Source organism: Trachymyrmex septentrionalis, unplaced genomic scaffold, assembly GCF_001594115.1.
Source record: "Trachymyrmex septentrionalis isolate Tsep2-gDNA-1 unplaced genomic scaffold, Tsep1.0 scaffold22, whole genome shotgun sequence".
NCBI lineage: Eukaryota > Metazoa > Arthropoda > Insecta > Hymenoptera > Formicidae > Trachymyrmex > Trachymyrmex septentrionalis.
In genome coordinates this window covers 5,253,922-5,277,185 of record NW_017305375.1, presented here as the reverse complement: position 1 = coordinate 5,277,185, position 23,264 = coordinate 5,253,922, and the positions used below count along the sequence as shown (strand labels likewise).

The 23,264-nt window shown below is 34.9% G+C and overlaps 1 protein-coding gene across 2 annotated transcripts in view; it reads right to left on the bottom strand.

Annotated features, from left to right (window-relative positions):
- Window positions 1-10,329: 10,329 nt before the first annotated feature.
- Window positions 10,330-23,264, bottom strand: part of LOC108748380 (protein artichoke-like) — a 105,074-nt gene continuing 92,139 nt past the window's right edge. For both annotated transcript variants that reach the window (XM_018486516.1, XM_018486517.1), the window contains exons 3-6: window positions 19,160-19,472; window positions 15,485-18,577; window positions 13,002-13,345; window positions 10,330-12,436 (exon numbers count right to left, since the gene is read on the bottom strand). In XM_018486516.1, the coding sequence (XP_018342018.1) occupies window positions 11,894-12,436; window positions 13,002-13,345; window positions 15,485-18,577; window positions 19,160-19,418 (4,239 nt within the window). In that variant the 5' untranslated portion in view covers window positions 19,419-19,472 and the 3' untranslated portion in view covers window positions 10,330-11,893. The remainder of the gene's footprint in view (window positions 12,437-13,001; window positions 13,346-15,484; window positions 18,578-19,159; window positions 19,473-23,264) is intronic.

Here is a 23,264-nt window from a genome sequence, read left to right as displayed (position 1 = left end):
AAATTAACTTATTAAATTGTAATATAATATATATTACAAAAATAAAATATATAATGTGAAGAAATAAGTAATATATACATGTATAAGAAGGCGAAAATAAAAAATGAATGTGTTATATCACTGAATGTTATATCACGCGTTATAATCGCGTCTATATTTCAAGTGTCAAGTTTGCTTGAACATCTCATTTTGGCGCCATTATTCCGGTCGAATAATTTTCCGGCATCACATTCGTCTTGCATTCGATTGCATATTCGCGCCGATTCCCCTGATCACGACTTAAATTTATGTGGAACAGGTTGTTATCTCTCGCCAAACGAGTGCTCTCCACGAGCGTCTTCCTTCTGGTCCCTGTTCCTGCTTCCGGACCACTTTGCACGCCCCTCGGGTATCGGGTCAAGAGAATGGAATCATTCCAAATCAGATTACGACATGCGCTGGGCATTTAAAGCGTTTTCGATCATTCCTTTTTCAGAGTCGCCGCGCAGTGATTTCTCGACGTGAGAGAGGAACCGGCGAGAAAACGCAATCCGACAGGAAAGTGTATTGCCGATCGATATCGGCAAAGCGGAGTTTTCCAACGGAGAGTGGTATCTGAAATCTTTATACGTTACATGAAGCGGAATCTCGTGCTGAAGAGTAAACGCAAAACTTGTCAAGTTATGGACGTTTTACATTTTGTACAAATATAGAAACTGGTGTCTGAATATTTTCGTTGGTTTCTTTAATCTTTCTATCACGAATCGCAGTAACGGAAAGTTACGATTATTATGATTACTATAACATTTGAAATACAAGACTTTTCCATGTATAACATTTTACGATGTTAATTCAAACACTAGCAATCGATGTTTAGAGCGCTCATCATCACTTTTGCATTTATATTTTTTTGTCTTGTTAGCTACTTTTAATTTCATATATCTTTATTAAATATATACAGGGTCCGGCCGAATAATATGTAAAACCAGGGACGATGTAATTCCTTATAAAAAAATAAAAAAAATATAGAATAAAATTTTTCGATTTTCTGTTTAGTTTTCGAGAAAATCGAGTTTGAAAATCTACTGCAAATACGTATGCTGTTGTGGCTAAGCTACGGTTTGTTGAGCGACGTATAACGCATACATAGTGTTTATAAACAACGCTCTAGGATGTCAAATCCTTATGTCAATTTTTATTCAAATATCACGACAATGAGATATAGATATACGAACAGGAAGCGCATTGATATGATCCGGGTTTTGGGAGCCTGTAATGATGATTTATCCGCCGCTATTCGCTACTACGGAGAGCGATATTCTAATCGGCGTGTTCCAAATCGAAGAACGATTCAACGGATGGAGCGAAGCCTTTTAGAACGTGAATCTTTTGCACCATTTCATCGAAATTGCAACCGAATTTGTAGGCGAAGGGTTATTGAAAACAATTGGAAGATATTAACAATCCTCGAATTAGGCATCACTGTCTTATCAGTATAACGTTCATTCTTTATAAACACTATACGCGTTATACGTCGCTCGACGAAGCGTAGCTTAGCCACAACATACGTACGCAATGGATTTTCAAACTCGATTTTCTCGAAAACTAAGCAAAAAATCGAAAAATTTTACTTTATATATATTTTTTATTTTTTTATAAGGAATCACGTTGTGCTCACTTTTCCATATTATTCGGCCGGACCCTGTATATTTATAGAGTATAAATTATATTTATTTTAGTTATATATAGAGAGATACATATAATAGACAATATATTACAAATAAAGGGTGGGCCATCTATTGGTACGTTTTTGAATTTCGTCGTATGGCAACACCAAACCGAATGGCATACTGTAAGGCCAGTAGAGGGAGCCACATGAACGAAATCGTTTTTCATTCTTGACGCGGATACTTTTAGCTTCACAACAAAAAAAAAATTAATAAAAAATATCAATGTATGCTCATTTGATCGCATTTTTAAAAACGTACCAATAGATGGCCCACCCTGTATATTATTTGAATTATTCCAAAAATGTAGTTATATATAGCAAAATAAAAAAAGGCATAAGAGTCTCTCAAGCGCGGAAATTAGTGCGCAAAAATAATAAGTTAAATATAGCAAATTTAACACACAATTATAATTAATTTGCACGATTGATTATTATTTTGACTGCGTGCTTATTGTTCTTATTTAAGTTCTTTGTAAAAGAAAACTTGTTGTGCTACGAGCTTTTCTTTCTTGTACATATTTTACTTGTAAACATTGCTCGTCTTGGATATTTTCTATTATACCCATAGGAGAAAAACTCTAATAATATTAAAAATTCCACGCATACACACTGCATAAATACATACACACACATATTACTTTTTCTAAAATATTAACAAATTTCTGATAATTTTAATTGTCTCCAAATTGTTAATTTTTCGGACTCCTACGTAGGATGTTCTATAAAGAATCTAATTTTGAATTTAACAGATAGTGTTGTTTGATTAAAACCATTGTTATCGTAATAAATGTTTTTAATTATAATTATTAAGATTTTATCATTTTTATCAACTTTATTAGCAATGTAACTGTAAGACGTGCAAGATAAGTTGCACTGTTAACAACAAACAGAATTTTCGAATATTTCATTTTACGCTTGGTGGAAAATATTCCAAGAATGTAATTTGCAGCCATTTGAATTGCGTGGAGTTTAGTCGTAAGCGCAGAAAATTAAGCAACGAAGTGTATAGGTTAGTTACGATAATTAAACTGCAGCTGGAATATCTTCTTTTCGTGCAATGGATGGGACGCATATTGCACGGAAAAAAAACAGGATCTTATTAATTAATTTATACAGTTGCGGTTGCATTCTCTTGGTATACATACGCTGCGGTTAGCCGACAGATATACATTGTGCACATGCAAAAACTCTTTCTTTAATGACGCTACGTGCGCCAAAAGTTTGTTCATTATGCACGTAACTTTTATATACCGATTACATATTATTATAAACGTCTTTCCTTTGCCTTTTAAGAAATAATAAGATAATACTTTCCATTGATACGTTCAATATTACCTTCTTTATTTAGCGTAAAATTAAACAGTTTATATTGATTGTGATTATAATTATAATTGTTATTAAAAATCTATTAAATTTAATATCTTAATTGTTAATTAAAGTTAAAAAGTTAAAAGTTCAAATACTCGGCACATATTAAATTTATAATGACAAATTATATCCAATCCGAGTTATTTTTCAATATTTCTAGGTTGCTATATTGCTCAATATGTTTAATTAAATTAATTGAAAAATGAAGTTAAACAATTTAATTTAAGAAATTTATTAATTTGCTAAAAACTAAGTTCAAACTAAGTTTATAATCTATTAAGTGCACATGTTAATATAAACGCTATTTATTTTAAAACTGATAACAAAGAATTTAGTAGCAAAAATGATGTGATTGTATTTTTACCACTGCTTTATATTGAAATAATACATTTTGATATATACTTGAAAATTAAAAATAATAAAATTCTATTTAGTTTTAAGGAACTGATTTAAATTTAATTTAAATCCCTATAATATTTAACAGTGCAAAGACTGAATATGTACACGCAAAAAAATATTTTGCTGCTCTAGCTAGAATTATAGCTGTTTTTTGTACCTGATAGAAAATTATGTATCATACACATAGAATTTATAAAACAAATCTAAATTCGATCTCTATCCTCCATATGATTAGATGCAATACATATCCAATATCACAGTACTTGCTAGAAATTTATTTATTTTAGCTATTTTTCGTATTTAGATAATTTTCGCTATAATTGCAAGATCACTTTTTTGAGTGTATAAAATTTTAGTGGAAGTATCGTAATATTTTTCGCATCCGACAATATGGCAGCTATTTCCAATGCAATTAATGTCGCTGCCGTACGTAATGCAAGTGTGAATTCAAAACGATAGTATTGGTGAACGTCCCATCGATATCGCTTTTTGACGCCGTCAGACGTATACTAATCCAGCGATAATGCGGCACTCTATGAACCTGTACAATCCATCGCGTTTATCTCAATAAATATAGCTCCCTCGTGCTGTAGGCTGTCGCGAGCAGATTGTGTGCACCCATAGATAGTTATTTCTCTCCTCTAGATATCGCGCAGTGGAATAGCGTACACTTACACGTCGTAGTGAATTGGTTACTTGATAAATGTTTGACGTCACACTGCCCGAAATGGCAGTTTTATACGAAGCTATATAGTATCGACTATTGTACCGTTATAAACGCTAACTCGTGCGATCTATCATTTTTTTTTTCTCTGAAAGAAGATACCATAAATACGTCTGCGCGTGGCTATATGTGTGTGTGTGTGTGTGCGCGTGTATGTATATATAATTTTAAATTTGATAAAACGTCACGATATTTTTCTACAAGAGAAGCACTAGAGGTGGAAACGCGCTTTTAAAACGCTGTTTGTAGCAAAAGTTCTTGGTATTCATATCTCAAATCCTAGCTTTAGACACCTGTTAATTTTTCTTTTTTTAATAAAAAATAATAATAAGATGATAAAAAATTGTAGATAGAAATGTTTAGATTATTATCTTTTAATGTATGTCTAATAAAATTTATAAAATACTGTACGTATATCCAAAATGTAGGTTCTTACTGGCATTTACATTGTTGTGAATTTTGATGCCATCCTATCGATTAATCATTTAGTACGATAATAGAGCTCAGGGAAAAAAAGAAAAAAGTATTACAGAATTTCAGAACTAATCAATTTTTCTCTGATATATAGACGATATATAGTTCGGATTAATGCGAACCCGAGTACAATGTTGCTGTCTTCTGCATGCATTGTCGAGGCAGTGATAAAAACGCATTAATTTTTTGATGACGAGAGCTTTCTAACAAAGAAACTTAAAAGAGATACTGTTTTTTTAATGGTTTTTCCAGGGTTGCTGAATTTAATTTTGACTTTATAGTTTTAAAATTTCAATTTCAAAAAATAATCTGATTATCGTAAAACTCGGTTTTCGGAGGTTCTTGGTATCACTGAGTTTCAATATAGCTTGGAAATATCGAATTTCAAAAGGATAGTAACCTCCAATAAGAGAGATCTAATGTCACAGAGTTCATAATCAGAGTTCATAATCAGAGTGAAAATCAGTTTGGAAATCAATACTAACTGTTTATGTAGCAACGGTGAGCTTCAAATAAAGCGAAACTGGAAACTTGATGTTATTTCGCAATTCAAAATTACCTTAAAATAGAGTTTTATGAAATCAGATTATTTTAAATTTATCCGCCATATCGTATTCACCGTTTTGAATTTTTTATTTTTGATCTCAGATTCAAATAATCAAATTATTCCATAGATTAAATTTTATAAAACTCGAATGAGCAGTTGATAAAATAAAAAGAGATGACTTTGAATGGGGTCATCACAAAGTGCTAATCCGAAATGTATTTATATCATCTATCAGAAAAAAGTCAATTGAGAATGGACTACGTTGGTCCCTAGAACATCGTAATGCTTAATTTTCGTCTCTTTTTTCTGAAATCTGTCATCTCTCTCTCTTGCCAAGCATATAATTAATCAATATGATAACTTCAATATTTTTAAATTTATTAATTTTTGAAAAAACTGAGAGGTATCTGAATCTATATATTGGAATTCTTAATATGACCATAAGGAACTATTTTCTGGTATAAATTGCGCTTCAAAAGCGTATTTCCATTTCTGGCTCTTCTCTTCTTAGAGTTTATAATTCGATCCTCTCGAGATTATCCGAAAGAACACGTCGGCGTTTCAAATGAAACGTGACGCTCTTTTACCGTAATGCACTATCACGTGTCTGTCCAATTCAACCCTCAATCGACGTTACAAGAGTCATCGCAAAGGTGTATCCGTATATTGTGCCAAGATTGCCAAGTGAAAGTAGCGTAGTGGCAGAAACACGATCGAGGACAAGACAAGCGTGCTGCATGAAGGCTGCGAGGGGAGAAAACACAGGATTTTCATTGCATGCATAATTTCTCGGCTCGCAATTGCGTCTTCCCATTACAAGGGAGCCGCCTTGCTTGAGCGTATTATCCGCTTGTACAATGGAACGTGCACCGCGGATTCGTGAGCGGTGGTAGGTACGCCGGGTGTATAGACAACTCTAATACAATTGCCCCCGCACCAAGTTTTCCCGGTGTGTGAGGTGGACGGGGTTACACTGGCCCCGGCGTCATGATGTTCGTACCGGATCCGTGCCATCCCAGCTACCAGCGGTATAGTTTACGGTCTAACAGCTCGCAGCGCTCCTTATTAATAGTTGCACTTGGAAACTGCAACGTCCGTTGGTTCCGTGTGCACAGCGAAAGATTAACAATATGTGCGCCGTTCGGCGAGAGTTACCGCTCAGGTAGAAGAACCCTCGACCACGGCTGTTTGTCATGCGGGGGTATGCTTCGAAAGCAAAACACCACCGTTCCGTTGCAAACTGACGTCTTGGTTCATTAACGTGTCGAATATTTTTGCGCTGCTGGTGTGCTTGTTCCAGGCTTCGGTGTTATCCGTCTATTTCGACACATAGTTCTTCAGGTTATTTCGAAAGATTTCAAGTAATTAAGCTTCTCACATTAGAGATGTGCGAACTAGTCGAATACTAATTAAATCGAATAGAAACAAGATTAGAATCGATTCGGATTTGAATCTTGTGATTCAAATCCGACTTATTCAAAAATTTTGAATTAAGAGATTTGAATACAGAATCACATACATCGATATTTTATATAAAATGGTATTTTCCGTTAGTAAGTAAAACAGTATAAAACGTAATCAATATTATTTTTTTACATATAATTTTATTGTATTGTCTGTAATAAAAAAATTCAATCTAATAATAATAATTATGTTGTTAATTAAAACCTAACAATATAATTATGTTATTAATTAAATGTGTCAATGATTTGGTTTGAATTGAGGTCGAAAAAAAAAGATTAAAATCGCGATTTAATTTGATTTTTACGAAAATCTTGATTCACATATCTTATTTGTCACTTCTGCATGCCTCTATTTTGCATGGAAAGTTTAAGATGCCGCTCTGAATAATTAAATTACGCAGTTAAATAGCAAAATGTATTCGCAATTGTGTGATTTTCATTGAATAAGCGCCCATAAGGGAAGATTGAAAGTTATTGCGCGTTGCAAATAAAGTACTCGTCGGCGAACTCCATGCAAGGTCGAGTGAACAAAAAGGAAGAAGAGTTAGTAATACATGGCTTGTTACATACGACGGATATTTTATAATAGCTCGTTTAACCGTTATTTTTTTAACATTTGAAAAATACAGCTGTGCTGCCTAGAATAATATCAGTTATTCTTTAACACATCGCTGTATATTATACTTTCACCGCTATTTCTTCTTCATGCTTCATTTTAAAATTATAAATCACGTTGTAACATATACTATTTATATCTCCTCATATTTCCTTAATAGTAAGAAGTACAAAAAGGTAAACTATTTTATTGATAGACGTGAACTATTTGTTTGATTTATTGTAAAATCACTTTTACAGAATATTTTGTACGACCGATAAGTTGCGAATATAATCAGCGACAAGCGTGTAACAAATGACTAATGACGCAAAGAAGTAATTAATGTATTCGATTAAATGAGAGCAGCGTGATAAATAATTATAAAAGTGATCTATCTGTTTTTTAATATTAACGTGTGTATTTTTTCTTAGTTTCCCTTAATTATATCCCCTACTGCGCTGTCTTCTTACGCTCTTTTCCAAAAAAAGAATTTGATTGTGCATGTTTTTGTTAATTATGCTAGCCATTATCTTATATACTTTTCAGTAAAGAGAGAACGGGATAGGGAGAGAAAAAAAAAGAGAGAAAAAGAAAGTTTCTTTACTACGAAGGTCTGACTATAGTTTGAATATTACTTTCATAAAATAGCGCAAATGAATTTTATGCTAAAACGTATAAAAACGTACTGAATTCGTTTATGAGATTGCGGAATATAATTATAAAATAAACGAAAATTCTGGATAATAGCGATATACATTTACAACCGTTATATACTGAGTAAATTAACAATATATGCACCGGTTAAACGAAACCTGTGGAATTAATTAGTGTGATAATTGCGTTGCTCATTGTGTCTCAGCATTTCTCGATGATTCACATTGATCTTTCTTGTCGCATTTTTTCTTATTGTATATTCTCATTAAATTTACTCAGTGGTGATCTTATTTCAAACTGCTACTTTAATTCCTTCTCGAGGGACGTCGACGTTGTGAACGTGACAGCAGCTCAGATACGGTTATATATATGCTTAATTAATCTCTCGAGATCCGTGCAGTTTCTAATACTTTTTATACATCTCTTATAATTCTGTTCAAAATTATTACGAGATAAAAATTATACGGTTCTTCTAGTTAATAAATTTTTAGAAATAACGATTATGCTTTAGATATTGTATTTGTATTTGTTCCAAAGTTGGTATATGTAAATTTGTTGAGTTATAATTAACGCAAAGTAAACGTTTTAATTAGAAATATTATATTAAAAAATAAATTTTTTTATTTATTTAATCTATCAATAATTCAAAATTCAAACATATGTATATAATAACTTATAACGTATGATTTATTAATTCTTTTGTTTCTCTCAATTTATTAAATTATTTATTAGCATTATATGTATTAGAAAAACATTAATCTTTCTTGCTCTAATAATATTTCATTACTAGAAATCTTGATATTTTATTACTTGAAGTGAGCGCGAGTGTGGCGTAGCAGGCAGCGTACGAGACTGCTATGCCAGAGATGGGTTCTCAATCTCAGACAAAACCGAAAAATTTTCATATACTCGTAGCGTCTCTCGGCAGGCAATGGCAAACCACCCAGAGTATCCTTGCCAGAATTATGCACTTCTATAATATACAAAACCGTCGTTCGGAATCGACGTTAAACTATAGGTCCCTTATGACTGTGTACAATCAGCGTGCGCACCACGGGCATATGATAAAAGTTACCACATTCTTTCGGAGAATTATGGACGGAGAATTACTTAAGAAGGATTACTTGAAGTATTTGAATTTTTACATTTTCATTCTTGCTTTTATTTATATTTGTTCGACAATTGGTATATGTAGACGAATATGATATAAATTGACATATTTTAATTAATAAAACAATTTTTCTCCCTTTTTTTTGTAAGAAGCTTAATTGTTTGCGTTATGCCTTTTGAAGTAAAAGAGATAATATAATATTTTATACAGAAAAAAATAGCAGTATTTTATTGCTTTATTTTATACACACGAGGAGGAACAAGAGAAATATTTAATATACATATACATTTACGAAAACGAAGAATAATAATTTATATAAGATTGATATATTTATATATAATATTAATTTAAAGACTGTCAACATATATGCAAGAGATTGCAGGAAAATTAATAGATGAATTAATAGATTAATAATAGATGAAAAAGTTTTCCAAAACGTACCTCTATATAAATGATAAATGATAAAATGAGAAATCTCTAAGTAAGCTTTAAGATTTTCTTTTATTATTCACTTACCTGCCGCATGAGACCACGCGATACCAGTCATCTGTGATACTATACAGATGCGCAGACATAAAACGGACTTGCATCGAAGCATATATTATTAGAAGGTGTATCTCCTTGCAGCTATAGCTTCTCCTTCGACGTATCAGATCGGAACTGATTGACGCTCAGGGATACTCCCGAGTTAATTACGAAATCTATGCAAACCACAGACGCGTTCTAAGCTGTCCGGTCTAAGCCGCTATTATAATTAATTAATTAGTCGTGTGAGATGACTTAACGGATCGCCGGAGATACGCTAGGAAATTCCATTTGGCTAGAATTGTGGCTGTAAATCTTAAACGAGATGTTTCATGCGCAATCGTGATATAAAGCAAATAAATAATCGAGCTATAATAAAATCAATTTATATAAAATCACAGATGACTATTGTAAAATTCGTAATGTAATGGATTAAATCTTCTTATTTCTTTTGTTACGGCCGATATACTTCTTTTGAGAATTTGTATTTTGTGTAGTCTTATCGTTTCGCGTACATCGACAGAAAAAAAAATATGGCATATGTACATAATTATTAATACTAACATTATAACAGTGATAACTACAAAAATGGAGCTCTTAATCATAATGATTTTATCATGCGATTATAGTTACGAACACCAAACATTTTTTTTTTATAAAATAATAAAGAAACTAAGATAAAAATTAATTGTTAATAATTAATTTGTTAATAAGGATTGAGGAAGTATATAATAATAACTGGCGTAATCAATCTACAGCTTTGTGGGATACTTTTATTAACCGAAAACCTAGGCTATAATAAAGAATGCTATGTGTATACATATCCTCTATCTATATACAATAAACCGATTTTTTTCGATATTCGATACACAATTAACATTTGGCAACTTGGAATCAATTATTTCTTCTTTTCTTTTTTTTGGCAGGAATCACACATAGTCTTTCATAATTCAAGAATTCGAATGTGTTTGTTCGAATGTCACGAGGTGTGTCTGCCTCGTAACGCGATATTATCAAAATCGAAGAGGCTAGATCACGATTGTTTGTAAAATCTTCCCTTGTTTGTAAAATCGTGATGTTTCAAAGACGATGATGCCGACGTCTTTCATCGAGGATCGCATTTCTTCTTAATTACGTTAGTGCTGATCATTAGAAACTATCAATACGAATAAGTGTAATATTGCTTGCGCAGCACTATAAAGATGGATTTCACGGATACACATCTGCATGGACATCGTTATGCCGCGATGTTTCACGTTACATATTTACAAAAAAGTGTCGCGCCAAGTATACGATACGCAGAAGAGTCTCGGAATTATGAAAGAAATTTTAAACGGCGTAAAAAATCAGTCTTCGTATGAGAGATTCGAAGTTTCGTGTGTGAGAGAGGATCGATACGTCGTTGCTCGGTTGCTCGTTTCGTAAAGCAGTGGAAATATAGCGCCGATAACAGTCGGCGGTTTTTCCTTATGATGTACATCGTAAAAAAGAAGAGAAATCGTAAAGAGTAATTCGCTTCGATAAAATCTCCTGTCAAAATGCTAATTTTATCGCATACATTTGATTTTCTCGCAGGCAGTCCTTAAATTTCAGGCGAGAATATTTCTCAGTCTCTTGGCACGGATTTCGAATGCCATGACGTGCTGAAGTCGTGCATACTGACGTTTGCCGATGCTTTCTTACTGATGGCGTGATGAGATTAAGTCACTTGAGGACGTTCTTCTCTTCTCACAGCAGAAAATTGTTTATAACAATCGCGAGTGAGAGATTTGTACGTAGGAAACATATATTTTTGGCACTTTGCTATTTCGAATTCCTTCTTTCGTACACAATGTAAATTTAATCGTGAAAACATTGACGTTGCGGTCACGTTCGACGATATATGATATAAAAATTCTTTTCCGTCGAAATGCTGCCGATTGAATAAGTTTACCGATTGCCGTGTCGATTGTTTTGATTATTTCGCTATGTTAGTCGAATAGCATTTGTCTCGTGGGTTACGCGAAGTAAAAGAAATTATGTCTCGTGACGACCGGAATAGAATCCCAATCGTCATAAATCACCGTTCCACGATGTGATCGACATAATATACGGTTTCTTATTTCGATTATTTAAAACGCGTGTTAAAAGTTCGAAGACTCGATACTACACCCAGTCGGCCCACCCCTGCTCTTCATCTTTTTCCGACGACACCGGAAGTGTCGTCGACGCGACGCGTCGTTGTCTCCTTGTGCAGCGCGATTATTAGCTGTAGATACTGGTGCAAGTCGACACGGTTTTCATCTCGATGTCAATGGTCTCTTTACGAGACTCCTTCACCTTTTGCTACGAGCTGAGGGGCGGCGGCCCGATATTACTGATGAAACTCGGACAGGTATTCTCTGCTCTATCGCCGCTCTGTAACGAGAAATGTCTGTAGGACATGTATTCCGGTGGATTTGAAGACATGGGCTGATCTCGTTTGATCGTCGCTCTCTGCTTCTTCATTTTCATGTAACCTAGAACGGAGATCAGCACCACAAAGACCACGAAACCCATGCAGCTGCCCACGATCAGACCTAGCCGCCTCGTGAGGATATTCGCCAAACTGCCCCTGTCGCTCACTGTACCGTCGCCCACTATCGAATCGGGCGCGTCCAAAGTTCTGACTTCGGTACACCGGCTCGTGAGCGAGTTCACCATCACGGGCAACGAGGATCCCTCGATCACGTCATCGTGCGAGGCGTTCCACTGCCAAGAGCCGATATCCTCCGGGATCGGCGTGCCCCAGCTGCCCAAACCAAGTACGCAGATCAGGTAGCGCGTGTCAGACGCCAACTTCGTCAATCTCACCGAACGTGCTTTTGGATCGAGCAGCTTACCTCGAACCTGAAACCCGGCGGAAGCATTTCGCAATCAACATGCGCGGGCTTCTTACCTTTGCGTCGAGTAAATAAGAAATGACGTTCGAAGAAATAATGCAGCATATTTTTAGTCTGTATATCATAAATTATATGCATAAAATTTAATATAAATTTTTAACATATATATTTTCTCACAACCACGTGCCACATTATGTAAGAAAATTTAAAATATAAATATAATAATGTAATATAATATAATAACGGAATGCTATGAATAAATAAATAAACATTACGAATTTTGAGAAGAGTTACAGGAATGAAAATTTTATATTAAATTATATATGTAATTTGAAATATAATTTAGAGTTATGCTATTACTACAATTTTAAAGTTTTCCTATATTTGAAATAATAATATAATAATAAAAACAATTTCACTTAATAATATATAATTTAATGGAGACACGTTCTACTTATAAATTGATAACGTACAGTTATTTTTTTTTAACTTAATGTTTCCTTTCTGTTCACTTTATTCAACGTAGCGTAAGGGTTACGATTTTCCTCGCATAACAATAAAAAAACTCTTACCTCGTCGACGTTGTCCAAGGCATGGTATGCCACTTGGTATCCATGAAGGCCGGAATGATTCCTGCTCTGCCACGATACTAGAACGGAGAAAGGCTGAATGTCTTGAATTGCGAGTTTCAGGACCAGCGGAGCGGAACAGAAAGCGTGGGGGTCAAGATCGAGGAAGACGAGACCACGGAGCTCGGGTGGTTGCTCGCATCTTAACAAACCGCCCTCGACGTCACCGACTCCGACACCATTTCTTCCGCGGCTACGACCACCACCGACCCCACTCACCAATTTCTGATGGTCTCTCAACCATTCCCACAATTCTTGCGACTCGCAGCCGCAGTGTAACGGGTTCTCTGCCAATGAAACAAAATTGGCTATTGTTCGCGACATTCTATTCATCAAGATCGATTTAAAAACTAAATTCGAATTTCGAAGAATAGCGAATCAATATTGAAATATCCTCTCCAATATGCAAATTGTAGAAAATTCCACAATAATGACATCATGAATTGACGAACATTTCGTAATATTGTGCTAAGATTCGTCATAAACACATAGCGATTTCGTCAAAATAAAATTGTTAAAAATTAGACAAATCTAATTTGAAATGTAAATATTTTATAATTTACTTTCTTTCAAGAACATAATAAAAACGAGATACCAGCAGTATATTGAAGTAAGTCAGTATTCAGATTACTCAACTATTTTGAAATGCTCAACGAATACTTCTGAAAGATTAATTAATACGCATTCCAGAACCTATTTTTGACTCTTTATTTATATAGGATAAGTAAAATTTATCTATCTTAAATGTATAATATTTCATTATTGTAATTTAAGAATTTAAGAATAATTGTGCTAATTGTACATTTTTATGAGTATATTTATATATTGTATATGGATTAACTTGATTCCTTCGTGCACAATTATATTTCTTATTATATTTTATAAATATGATATAACTGAAATATTTTTTTCAATTATTATATAATTTATTGTTATATACTTTTTTTCTAAATTTAATTTTGCACATCGTTTTATCGAAATATTATTTAAACAATTATTGCGCGTAAAACATTATTAGTATCATTTTATAAAAAGTCAATATTGCAGATCAAAAATTTTATGTAAAATTTCATCACATAATTTTATAAATGTTTTTATATCAAGACTATTAATTAACATGTTATTAACCAAGCGTTTCATACAAGAACTAATGTTCGTAGCTAGCAGCCACTTTAAATTAATTCGACTAAATGAAAATATATTTATAATATATATGTGCGAAAAATCAGAAAAAAATAAGTTGCGGCAAAAAATACTAAATAAACAAATCATTAATTCTACAATGAAAACTTTATTAATTTTAAGAGCTTCAACAACTTTGTACAATGATTTACATTCATGCTTTCCAAACTGATATGTCTTTTGTTGCTCGAACGTTATTATCGGGTAACAAGTTCACTCGTGTTTAGGAAAGCATAAATATAAATCATCGTGCGAAGTTATTAGAGATTTCAAAATTAATAAAGTTTTCATTATAGCGTTCGTGTATTTATTTTTCATCTCTGTTTTTTTTCTAATTTTTTTTTGTGTCTTGATCAACAATATGTTAATAAAGAATATAATAATTAATGTTACAAATATATATTATAATCATTTTCCAATATTAAGTATGTATTTGAATATTAAATTAAATAATTTTATTATATATTAAAAATGTTTAAATAATGTAAATTTTAATTATAATTAAAATTAATTTATCCGGTTAGTGCAAAAATATATATTATATTTATAAATTATAAAAATTTCACACAAAAAGAAATTTTTGAATAATTTATATTTTGGTTGCTTTTAACTACAATGAGACTCTTTATTCATTCTCTCGAGCTATTCATTGGAAATTTAATTCAAATAATTAAAAAATCACGTATAATAAATGAAAGTATTATAATAAATATAAATCTCATTTATTCTCTCGCGCATTGTAATTGACTAAAATTAATTACAGACCTCATACATTAACAATAATTAAATTTTATAATTCCGGTTCAATACTTTCCAATTAGCATAAAACATATCTACGTGATTCATGAATAAACGGATTAACGGGATGGTATTTTACTACCGTATAGAGGTTAATATATGCTATCTCGGATCTTGTTATACATTTTGTAATAAAAGGAATATATAGCCCGTAATACATTTTAAATAAGCTTTCAAGATATATTAAGACATTGTGAGAAACTCAAATTCATGGATTTCGCTGAAGGAAACGAGTTACGAGACTTGTTTGATTGTTTCAATGTTGAATATTGATTCGAGATATGGCGATACGTGACCGGCGATACGATTGATTTTCAAGTAGTAGTAACTTTGTTCGAATCGATAGCTCTCCGTGGCATAGACGAAAGGAAATTCTCGTATATCATTTTCTTTCACGTGCGAGCGCGAAATTAATTACAAATACTAGGCGTGTTTAAGTAGCTCACCTTCAGCCCGCAAGCTCCTTATTTGCGTCTCGAGTGGTCGGAAAGCGTTCAGCGGCAAGTTCTCCAAGTAATTCCTACTCAAGTCAAGTAGACGTAACTTCTTCAAGGGTCTAAATGCCTCGCTGGAGATGGCGTTTATCCAGTTACCATAAAGATGCAGCTCCACTAGGCTAATTAAATTCTTGAACGTCACTTTGCCGACAATGCCGATCTGATTGTAAGACAGGTCCAGTATTTGAAGAGACTTGAGATCCTCCGGGAATTCTTCCAGCTCTTTTAGACGGTTATGCGTTAAATTGAGTATCCGTAAATGCTCCATGCCCTGAAGCCGTTCTTTCGGTACGATTTCCAAGCTATTCATGCCGAGATGAAGAGTGAGCAAATTCGGGAGGCTGCGAAATGCACCTGGTGATACTCGCAAGATGCAATTCTGACTCAGGTAAAGATGCAACAACGCGGGAAAAGCCTCAAAATCTTGCGAAGTCACTATGCTCAGATTGGTGCCGGATATATGTACTTCCTGGAGAATAGGATACATCGCCTCCGATGGCAGATCATGAATTCTGTTTAGAGGGTTTCGCGTAAGATTTAACCAGGTCAGACCGGGAAGATTCTGACCCGAGAGAGCCACCGCGGGTATCTGCCGGAATTTATTTTCTGATAAGTCCACTCTGCGCAACAAGGACGAATGCGCGAAGAAGTTCGCCGGTAGAGCGTTCAAATTGTTGTGGCTGAGATCTACGGATATCAAGCGCGATAGATTAGCCATCGCGAAACCAGACATCGTTTCAATCTTATTGTGGCTCAGATCCAACTCTTTCAGATGTTTCAAGCTAGCGAAACTGGCGACGTCGACATTGAGAATTTCGTTGGTTGATAATGTGAGAATCTCGAGATTGAGGGCGCTCGCGAGCGCCGAGTATGGAATATCCTGAAATCGATTATGATTCAGATGTATCTCCCGCAGTGATAGTAATCTATCGAAAATACCTGGCGGCAGAGCACGCAGATGATTGTGGTTCAGGTGTAAACGTGCCAGATTTCGATTCAGCACGAAGATAGTCTCCGGCAATTGACTTATTTGCGAGCTGTCCAGGAATAGCTCCTGCAGAGACGGCAATCCATTGAAACAGTGCTCCGTGATCTGACTGAAATTGTTGCCGGACGCTGCGAGTGTTCGAAGACCGGGGACGTGCAGACGCAGCAGTGCCGTCGCTGTGAGGAGATTGTCGTCTAAATTAAGATCGAACAAATTGTTGAGTCCGCGAAAAGCACCGTTTTCTATCGTGGTTATCGAGCAGTTTTTTAGATTCAACGTTTTAATTGGCAAATCTTCCTGAAAAATCCCATCTTGTAAAACGGTGAGATAATTATTCGCCAGATCCAACACTTTCAGCTTTTTAAGGGCCGTTAATGCGTAAGGATCGAGTCTTTTCAAGCCGTTGTCCTGTAAATACAGTTCCTCAAGCTCGTGCAGCTCCGAAAATGTCCTTGCTGTTACATGATTCAGCTTATTCATGCTGAGCTCGAGAAATTTTAAAGCTTGCATCGGCTGAAAAGCGCCGTCTTCGATCCTGGATATGGAATTGTTCGTCAGATAAAGACGTTCCACCAAAAGGAGATCCCTGAAGAGAGGAGCTTGCAGGTGTGTCAGTTTGTTATGACCTAGCCACATGATTCTGACAGACGCTTGGCCGCGCAGAGAGTCATTGTGTAAAACAGCCAAGCCGTTGCTATCCAGTTGAATAGACACCAAAGAGCTTCCGCCGGAAGACGATTCCAAGGCGGACAGCTGAAAGACATCGCCGAGCATGGTCAGCTGATTGCCCTGCAGATTAACGTGCTGAAGGCTATTCAGCGTCCTCAGCGCGCCCGTCTCCATAGAAGTAATGGCGTTGTTTTGCAAATGCAACTCAAGGAGCGCCGGGAGTGGTGTGAAAACGCCGCGTTTTACTTCCGTTATATGATTATCCTGCAGCCGCAGCTCGCGCAATTGATGCAGCTTAAGAAATGTCCCCGGCTGTAACTCGCGGATCTTGTTACCATCCAGGGAAAGCGACGAGAGGTTTTCGCAATGCTCCAGGAATTCCCGCGGCACTTTCTCGATATAGTTGTTACTCAGATGCAATTGCGCCAGCTGCGTGAGACTCGTGAGACCCTTGGCGTCTATTCTACGGATGGCGTTTTGCTGGAGATACACCACCGCGAGACTAACGCTGCCGGCGAACGCATCTCCCGGGATCTCTAGGATATTGTTTTCCGCCAGATAAAGTTCCCTCAATTCGGGTAGTCGCGCGAACACACCGCCGATATAGTGAATGTGGTTATGACTAAGTTCGATCGTGCGCAGACGTTCGTTCCCCTTGAATGTCGCCACATCGAGGAAGACTATTTTGTTGTGGCTCAAATCGATCGACTCTAGATCCTTCAGCGATGCGAAAGCGTCCTTGTGTATGCTCTCAATGGAGTTATAGTAGAGGGATAGGGTGTGAAGGATGGGACAGGGTCTGAAGCAGTCCTCGGCCAGTTTCTCGAAATTGTTGCTGCTCAAATCGAGAATCAGCAGAGAGCTGAGGAGACTGTAACCGTCGTCGGGCAGCTCCGATATCTCGTTCCACGCCAGCCTGAGTGAAGCTAAGCTCTCGAGTCTCCTCAAGGGAGCCATGGGAAATAGTTTCAACTTGTTTTCAGCTAAATCCAGATCACTAAGACTGTCCTCGAGGCCCGCGAATGCGTATTCAGAAATTTTCGATATTTGATTTCCTTTCAGAGTTAGCTTCATCAGCTTCAAGCCATAAAAACAGTAGGATGAGAGATCTTGTATCAAATTTGTCTCGAGATCCAAGGCAGCTAGCTTCCGTAGATCGGCCAATGATTTTTGAGGCACGTGGGGCAAACGACCGGAAACCAGTGCCAAGGATTCCAGGCTATCTTTCAAATTCGTGAAAGCGCCCTCGCTTACTTCCCGCAAAGATGAATGTGATATTTGAAGATGTCTGATTTGTGAGCCGGGCGGGAAGGCACCCTCTTTTAGTTCTTCGATGCTTTTGTCGAGCTCGTAAACACTCAACGATTGTACCATCGTGCCCGCGCCTGGAAACGATCGTAAAAAGCGTAGCTATTAATTTCATTGAATCGCGATAGCATAAACTTCGAATTTGACAGCATTGGCTGATTGCACGTTTCATTAGTTTTATGGAACGCATTACAGAAAATGGTTCTCTTCCATCGCGTCAATTTTACATTGAAACTACATAGAAATACAAGAAAGTACACATGTACTGGTAGTTGAGCATTAAATGAGGTGTGACGAATAAGTTTAAGCAGAGCGCTTAATTGATAAAGCTGATGCTTTTGTCATTAAATATTTAATCGCGTTTAAACATTCTAAAGAAAAATGATCACTACAATTATTATAATCACAGTAACATTAATACACGTGTATAATTCAAAATTTTAAATATTTTATAATCTATAAATTTTTTTTATAGAAATACTTATTTTGAAATTCGAAAGTATTATATATACAATGATTTCTGACGTTTACATTTCAAATAAAGTGTTTCTGCACAAAATTATAAAAATGTTTTATTTGCAATAAAGTCATATTTCATTTCTTAATTATATCATTAAGAAGTCTTGTTTTTGTTCTCTTAAACATTTATAATAACTTACCGCTGGTACTCAGTACGCCTTGCAGCGTAGTTCTTAGAGTCTCTTCCGTAGCGCCAGCGCATTCCAGAAAGAGACCGTCTTCAAAGTTATAGCAGGGACAGCCCGTTATTATTTCCGGCGGCGGACATTCGGCTATCTGAGCGACAACTTTAAATGTAATAAAATTCTGAATCAACAGAATCTGAAGGACCATCCTCGGTATCCGCCGCCGATCTACAGCGTACGGGTAATTTACCCGTCGTTGCGGATTTCGCGTCATCGTGTCGTCACATCCGTAATCCCGTTTTTCGCCTGGCAAACCACAAGAAGCTTTCTGGAACACAAAAATCACGGAAAAGAAACTGAAATTAAATCTGTAGAATTATATCAAATGATGAAGTAATACGTAATTAGAATTCGCAGTGTGATAAAAAGTTACAGTAATATGTTAACTTTTTTTCAATTATTTTTTAAATGCTAAACTAATTCTTTTTTTTCTTAATTAATCAAAGTTATATTTTTTAATAAATTGCAATTTTTTCATTTCTATATATGTTCGTACAAAATAATGATTTAAATTTTTATTATCTTTGTAAAAATTTTCTTGAAACAAATATCTACAACTGTCTTTGCCATGAGAGATTTTTGTTTGAATAAATCTACGGATATAGTTGAACTTTGCCTGGCACACACTATGCAACGCGTGTTGGAGCATGTTTACGAAAAAGTATGACCAAGCTCTCAGAATTGTGCGAATAGCTTTCTTGAATAACAAAGAGTGCACGTCTTGCTAAGACGGAGGTGAATACGAATACACAAGGATATCAAAATTATTTGATTCGTGTGAGAAAAAATTGTTACCTTAGTTTCTTAAGACAGCTGTTGTTTTCAATAGTAGAGGAAAATATCTTTGTTATGAAATAGTTTTTTTAAATAATATATTTTGTAAAACTCTATATCAAATATTCTCATATTATAAATAATTTAGATTTAGAAGCTAATTAAGATATTATTCTTTATTAAAATATTAATCTCTTTGGCGATCTTTCATCATGATAATTTAAAAACAAATAAAATTTAAAAACTTTATTTAGTGATTTTTTAAGAGTATTTGTAATAACGAATGTTGTCGAATGTGATAGCTTTTGTAACAGATTTCGGCAATTGAAATAAATGCTGCCATACTGGTATAATATAGTGAACTTATGCTTAGTTTTAATTATTTTTCTAAATAAAAGAGAGAAAAATATAAACAAACAATGTAGAATACATTTATTTAAAAAAGATAAGTTTTTATTTTCTTTTTAACACATATTTTCCATTCTACACTCAGTGTTATTAGTAACCATAAGATATTTTTTTCTCTCTCTTCTGTGTTCTTTTTCTACGAACGAAAATTATTTTTTATATAAAAGGCAATTACTAGAGCCACAGAGAATTTCTTTATAGTTTCATTATTCACACACACACACACACACACACACACAATCAAAAAATTTCATCTCTAACAATTTTCTTTTTCCATTATCTGTTATTTATTTTTATATCATCGTATATTAATAGCATCCGTTATAGATGATTAAATTGGGAACCAAAACTGGAATTTTTCCCTTGTCCGATTATTTTGTCCTATTAAGTTATCCAGATCTCATAACACGCTTGTATTTTCACTTATATACATTTTAACGACAACACTATATGTTACATGTATGATTCATACAATTTTTTGAAGGGATTGTCTTTCTTACAGTTGAGACTAGGAAAGAAATAGAAGTAATCAGTACTCGTAATAATATATTTTACATTTTGTATAATGTTACTCTTTTTATAAGTGTAACAATGCATTTACGACGTGCACATTTTAAAATTTCTTAAAAATAAAACCATATATCTTTAATATATGCGTTTCTTTTTACATAAATTGACTTCTTTTATTATTTTGTATATAAAAATATTGAGATAAGCTCATTGAAAAATCAATAATTTATGAGATATTTCATATTTTATTTAGACTTTACTTCGCGTAAAAACTATTGTAGACAACGTTAGCAACTTCTTCGACTATATCCAAAGTTTTACGTAGTAGAAAAAGTTTCGTACACAGAACTGCTGTTACTGAATATAACATGACACGAAGTTGCACACACAAAGACAATGTTCTTAATTTGATAGTATCTGTCAAGGGAATACTATTCAAATAGACCAACGACGTCGACGGTTGTTGACGATGCTAACGAGTTTCCGTTTAAATGACATTTGGTTTGAGTGTATAGACAATACACAATGAAAACTACTCGAAAATATGTCATTTATAAGGTTGCACGCTTTCTATTTAATAGAAAATCATATTATTGTACATGAAATTTTCTAAATATGATATTGATAAATACATTCTTTAAGAGATGTCATGGCCTTTCTTACATTTCGTAATTGGAGAAATATAATATATCGAAACTACACTATTACATTGATCGTAAAAGTATTATAACAAATAAGCTTTCCTTTTAATATACCGAACTTCAAAGCTGATATGTTACGCAGAAAGGACGAACAGGGAGTCATAAAGCTTTTTACGCGTAATCGAGCGGCGGCAATAGCCGATTCAGAAATCTGTATCACAAAGACGGCGTCTAGACTGAATCGATTTTTCGTGAGCGCCAAGCCGCGATATCGCGCCATTCACGCCCAACTAAATCCACGAATGCCTGTTCCTTCTGACCCGGCTGAAGGATCGTGGTGCGAAAAGCCTCAATAGAGGCACACCATTCTCATCTACATTCACATCTGTGCGCTTCCGCGGAACGTCAATGAACATCACCTTTACGATCGGCCGATGAAACATACAACGAGAGACGTTCCATCGGTCGTACGTGCTAAAGGCTTTAAAACTCGAATCCAGTAAGACGCGCCGGAAAGCACTCGAAAGAGATCACTAAAGAGGTTTCTCGTAAAATATGATTAACTAAGTCTTAAAAGAGTGGGACGTGCGGTATGCTACATGCAGTAGAACCGGATCTACTGGGAAATATTTTAGGAAGTTCTTTTACGAGTTTGAAAGACATTTATATTCGTCAGTAATATTTTCAGTTTCAAACATAAAATTTCTTGGCAAATAAAATATTTGTCAAAACGACAGAAGCAAACAAATAGCAATTCCACTAATATACACACATAATAAGTACAGGACACCTATGTGCGAAGAGAGATGGGTAAATGAGTCTGCAACTTGAAAGGTAATAGTATCGGATCTTCTCTCACTCTGTTTACCAGCGAGCGAGTCAACGTACTCCGATTATTTCGCAGCGAGCGATTAAGGGCGGATTCACTTGGAATTCAAGAAACGTTTTCAATTTGAACATTAATCTTCGTACAGAAACGTCGGATCAGCGTTATATCGGAATCCCAGCTGCAGCTATCCTTCCTTAAGTATTTCGATCGAGTGGCTGGGCAAACTCGGTGGCCCCGGTATACCTTTCCGGTTTCTATTCGCCCTACTGATCCCGGGGAATATGTTGTTCACAGGGCATATGTTGCATTCCTGGCACGATCGCCATAAACGTTCCGTGCTCCAGGAATCTGGTATACGACGCGCCATTAGTGAACTAAGATATCGCTATCGTGAAGCTTCTCGATTTGAATTATTGGCATGTAATATTGATAAAATTAAATCACACGGTGGCAAATGAATGAAATGTGTGTGATCAATAACATGGTGGCAAATTGCCTTTGAACACTTCTAAAAACGAATGTATTTCCTTTACGATTGCTTTTAACCTTCCGAAGCTGACGATGAATCTATTGGACCACTCAATTAATTTTTATGTTGTATCTGCAAAATTATTGTTATTAAAATGAACTTAGTATTTATCCCTTTTCATGCGAATGGTTATTTGATTCTTTGAAATTAATGAATACCTTTTAGTCAACATAAATTAAGTGGATCTCACAGACCCAGCGTTAGTAATTGTATTACAGATTTAGCGTCAGCTATGCAGAATTAATGACGTTAAATATATATTTGAGATAAAATAATTATTTTCCGATATTTGTCTCCATTTCGTAGTTTATTACGTACATTTTCCGATATTTGTCTCTATAGTTGCTTCTATTACGTAGAGAGAGAAAC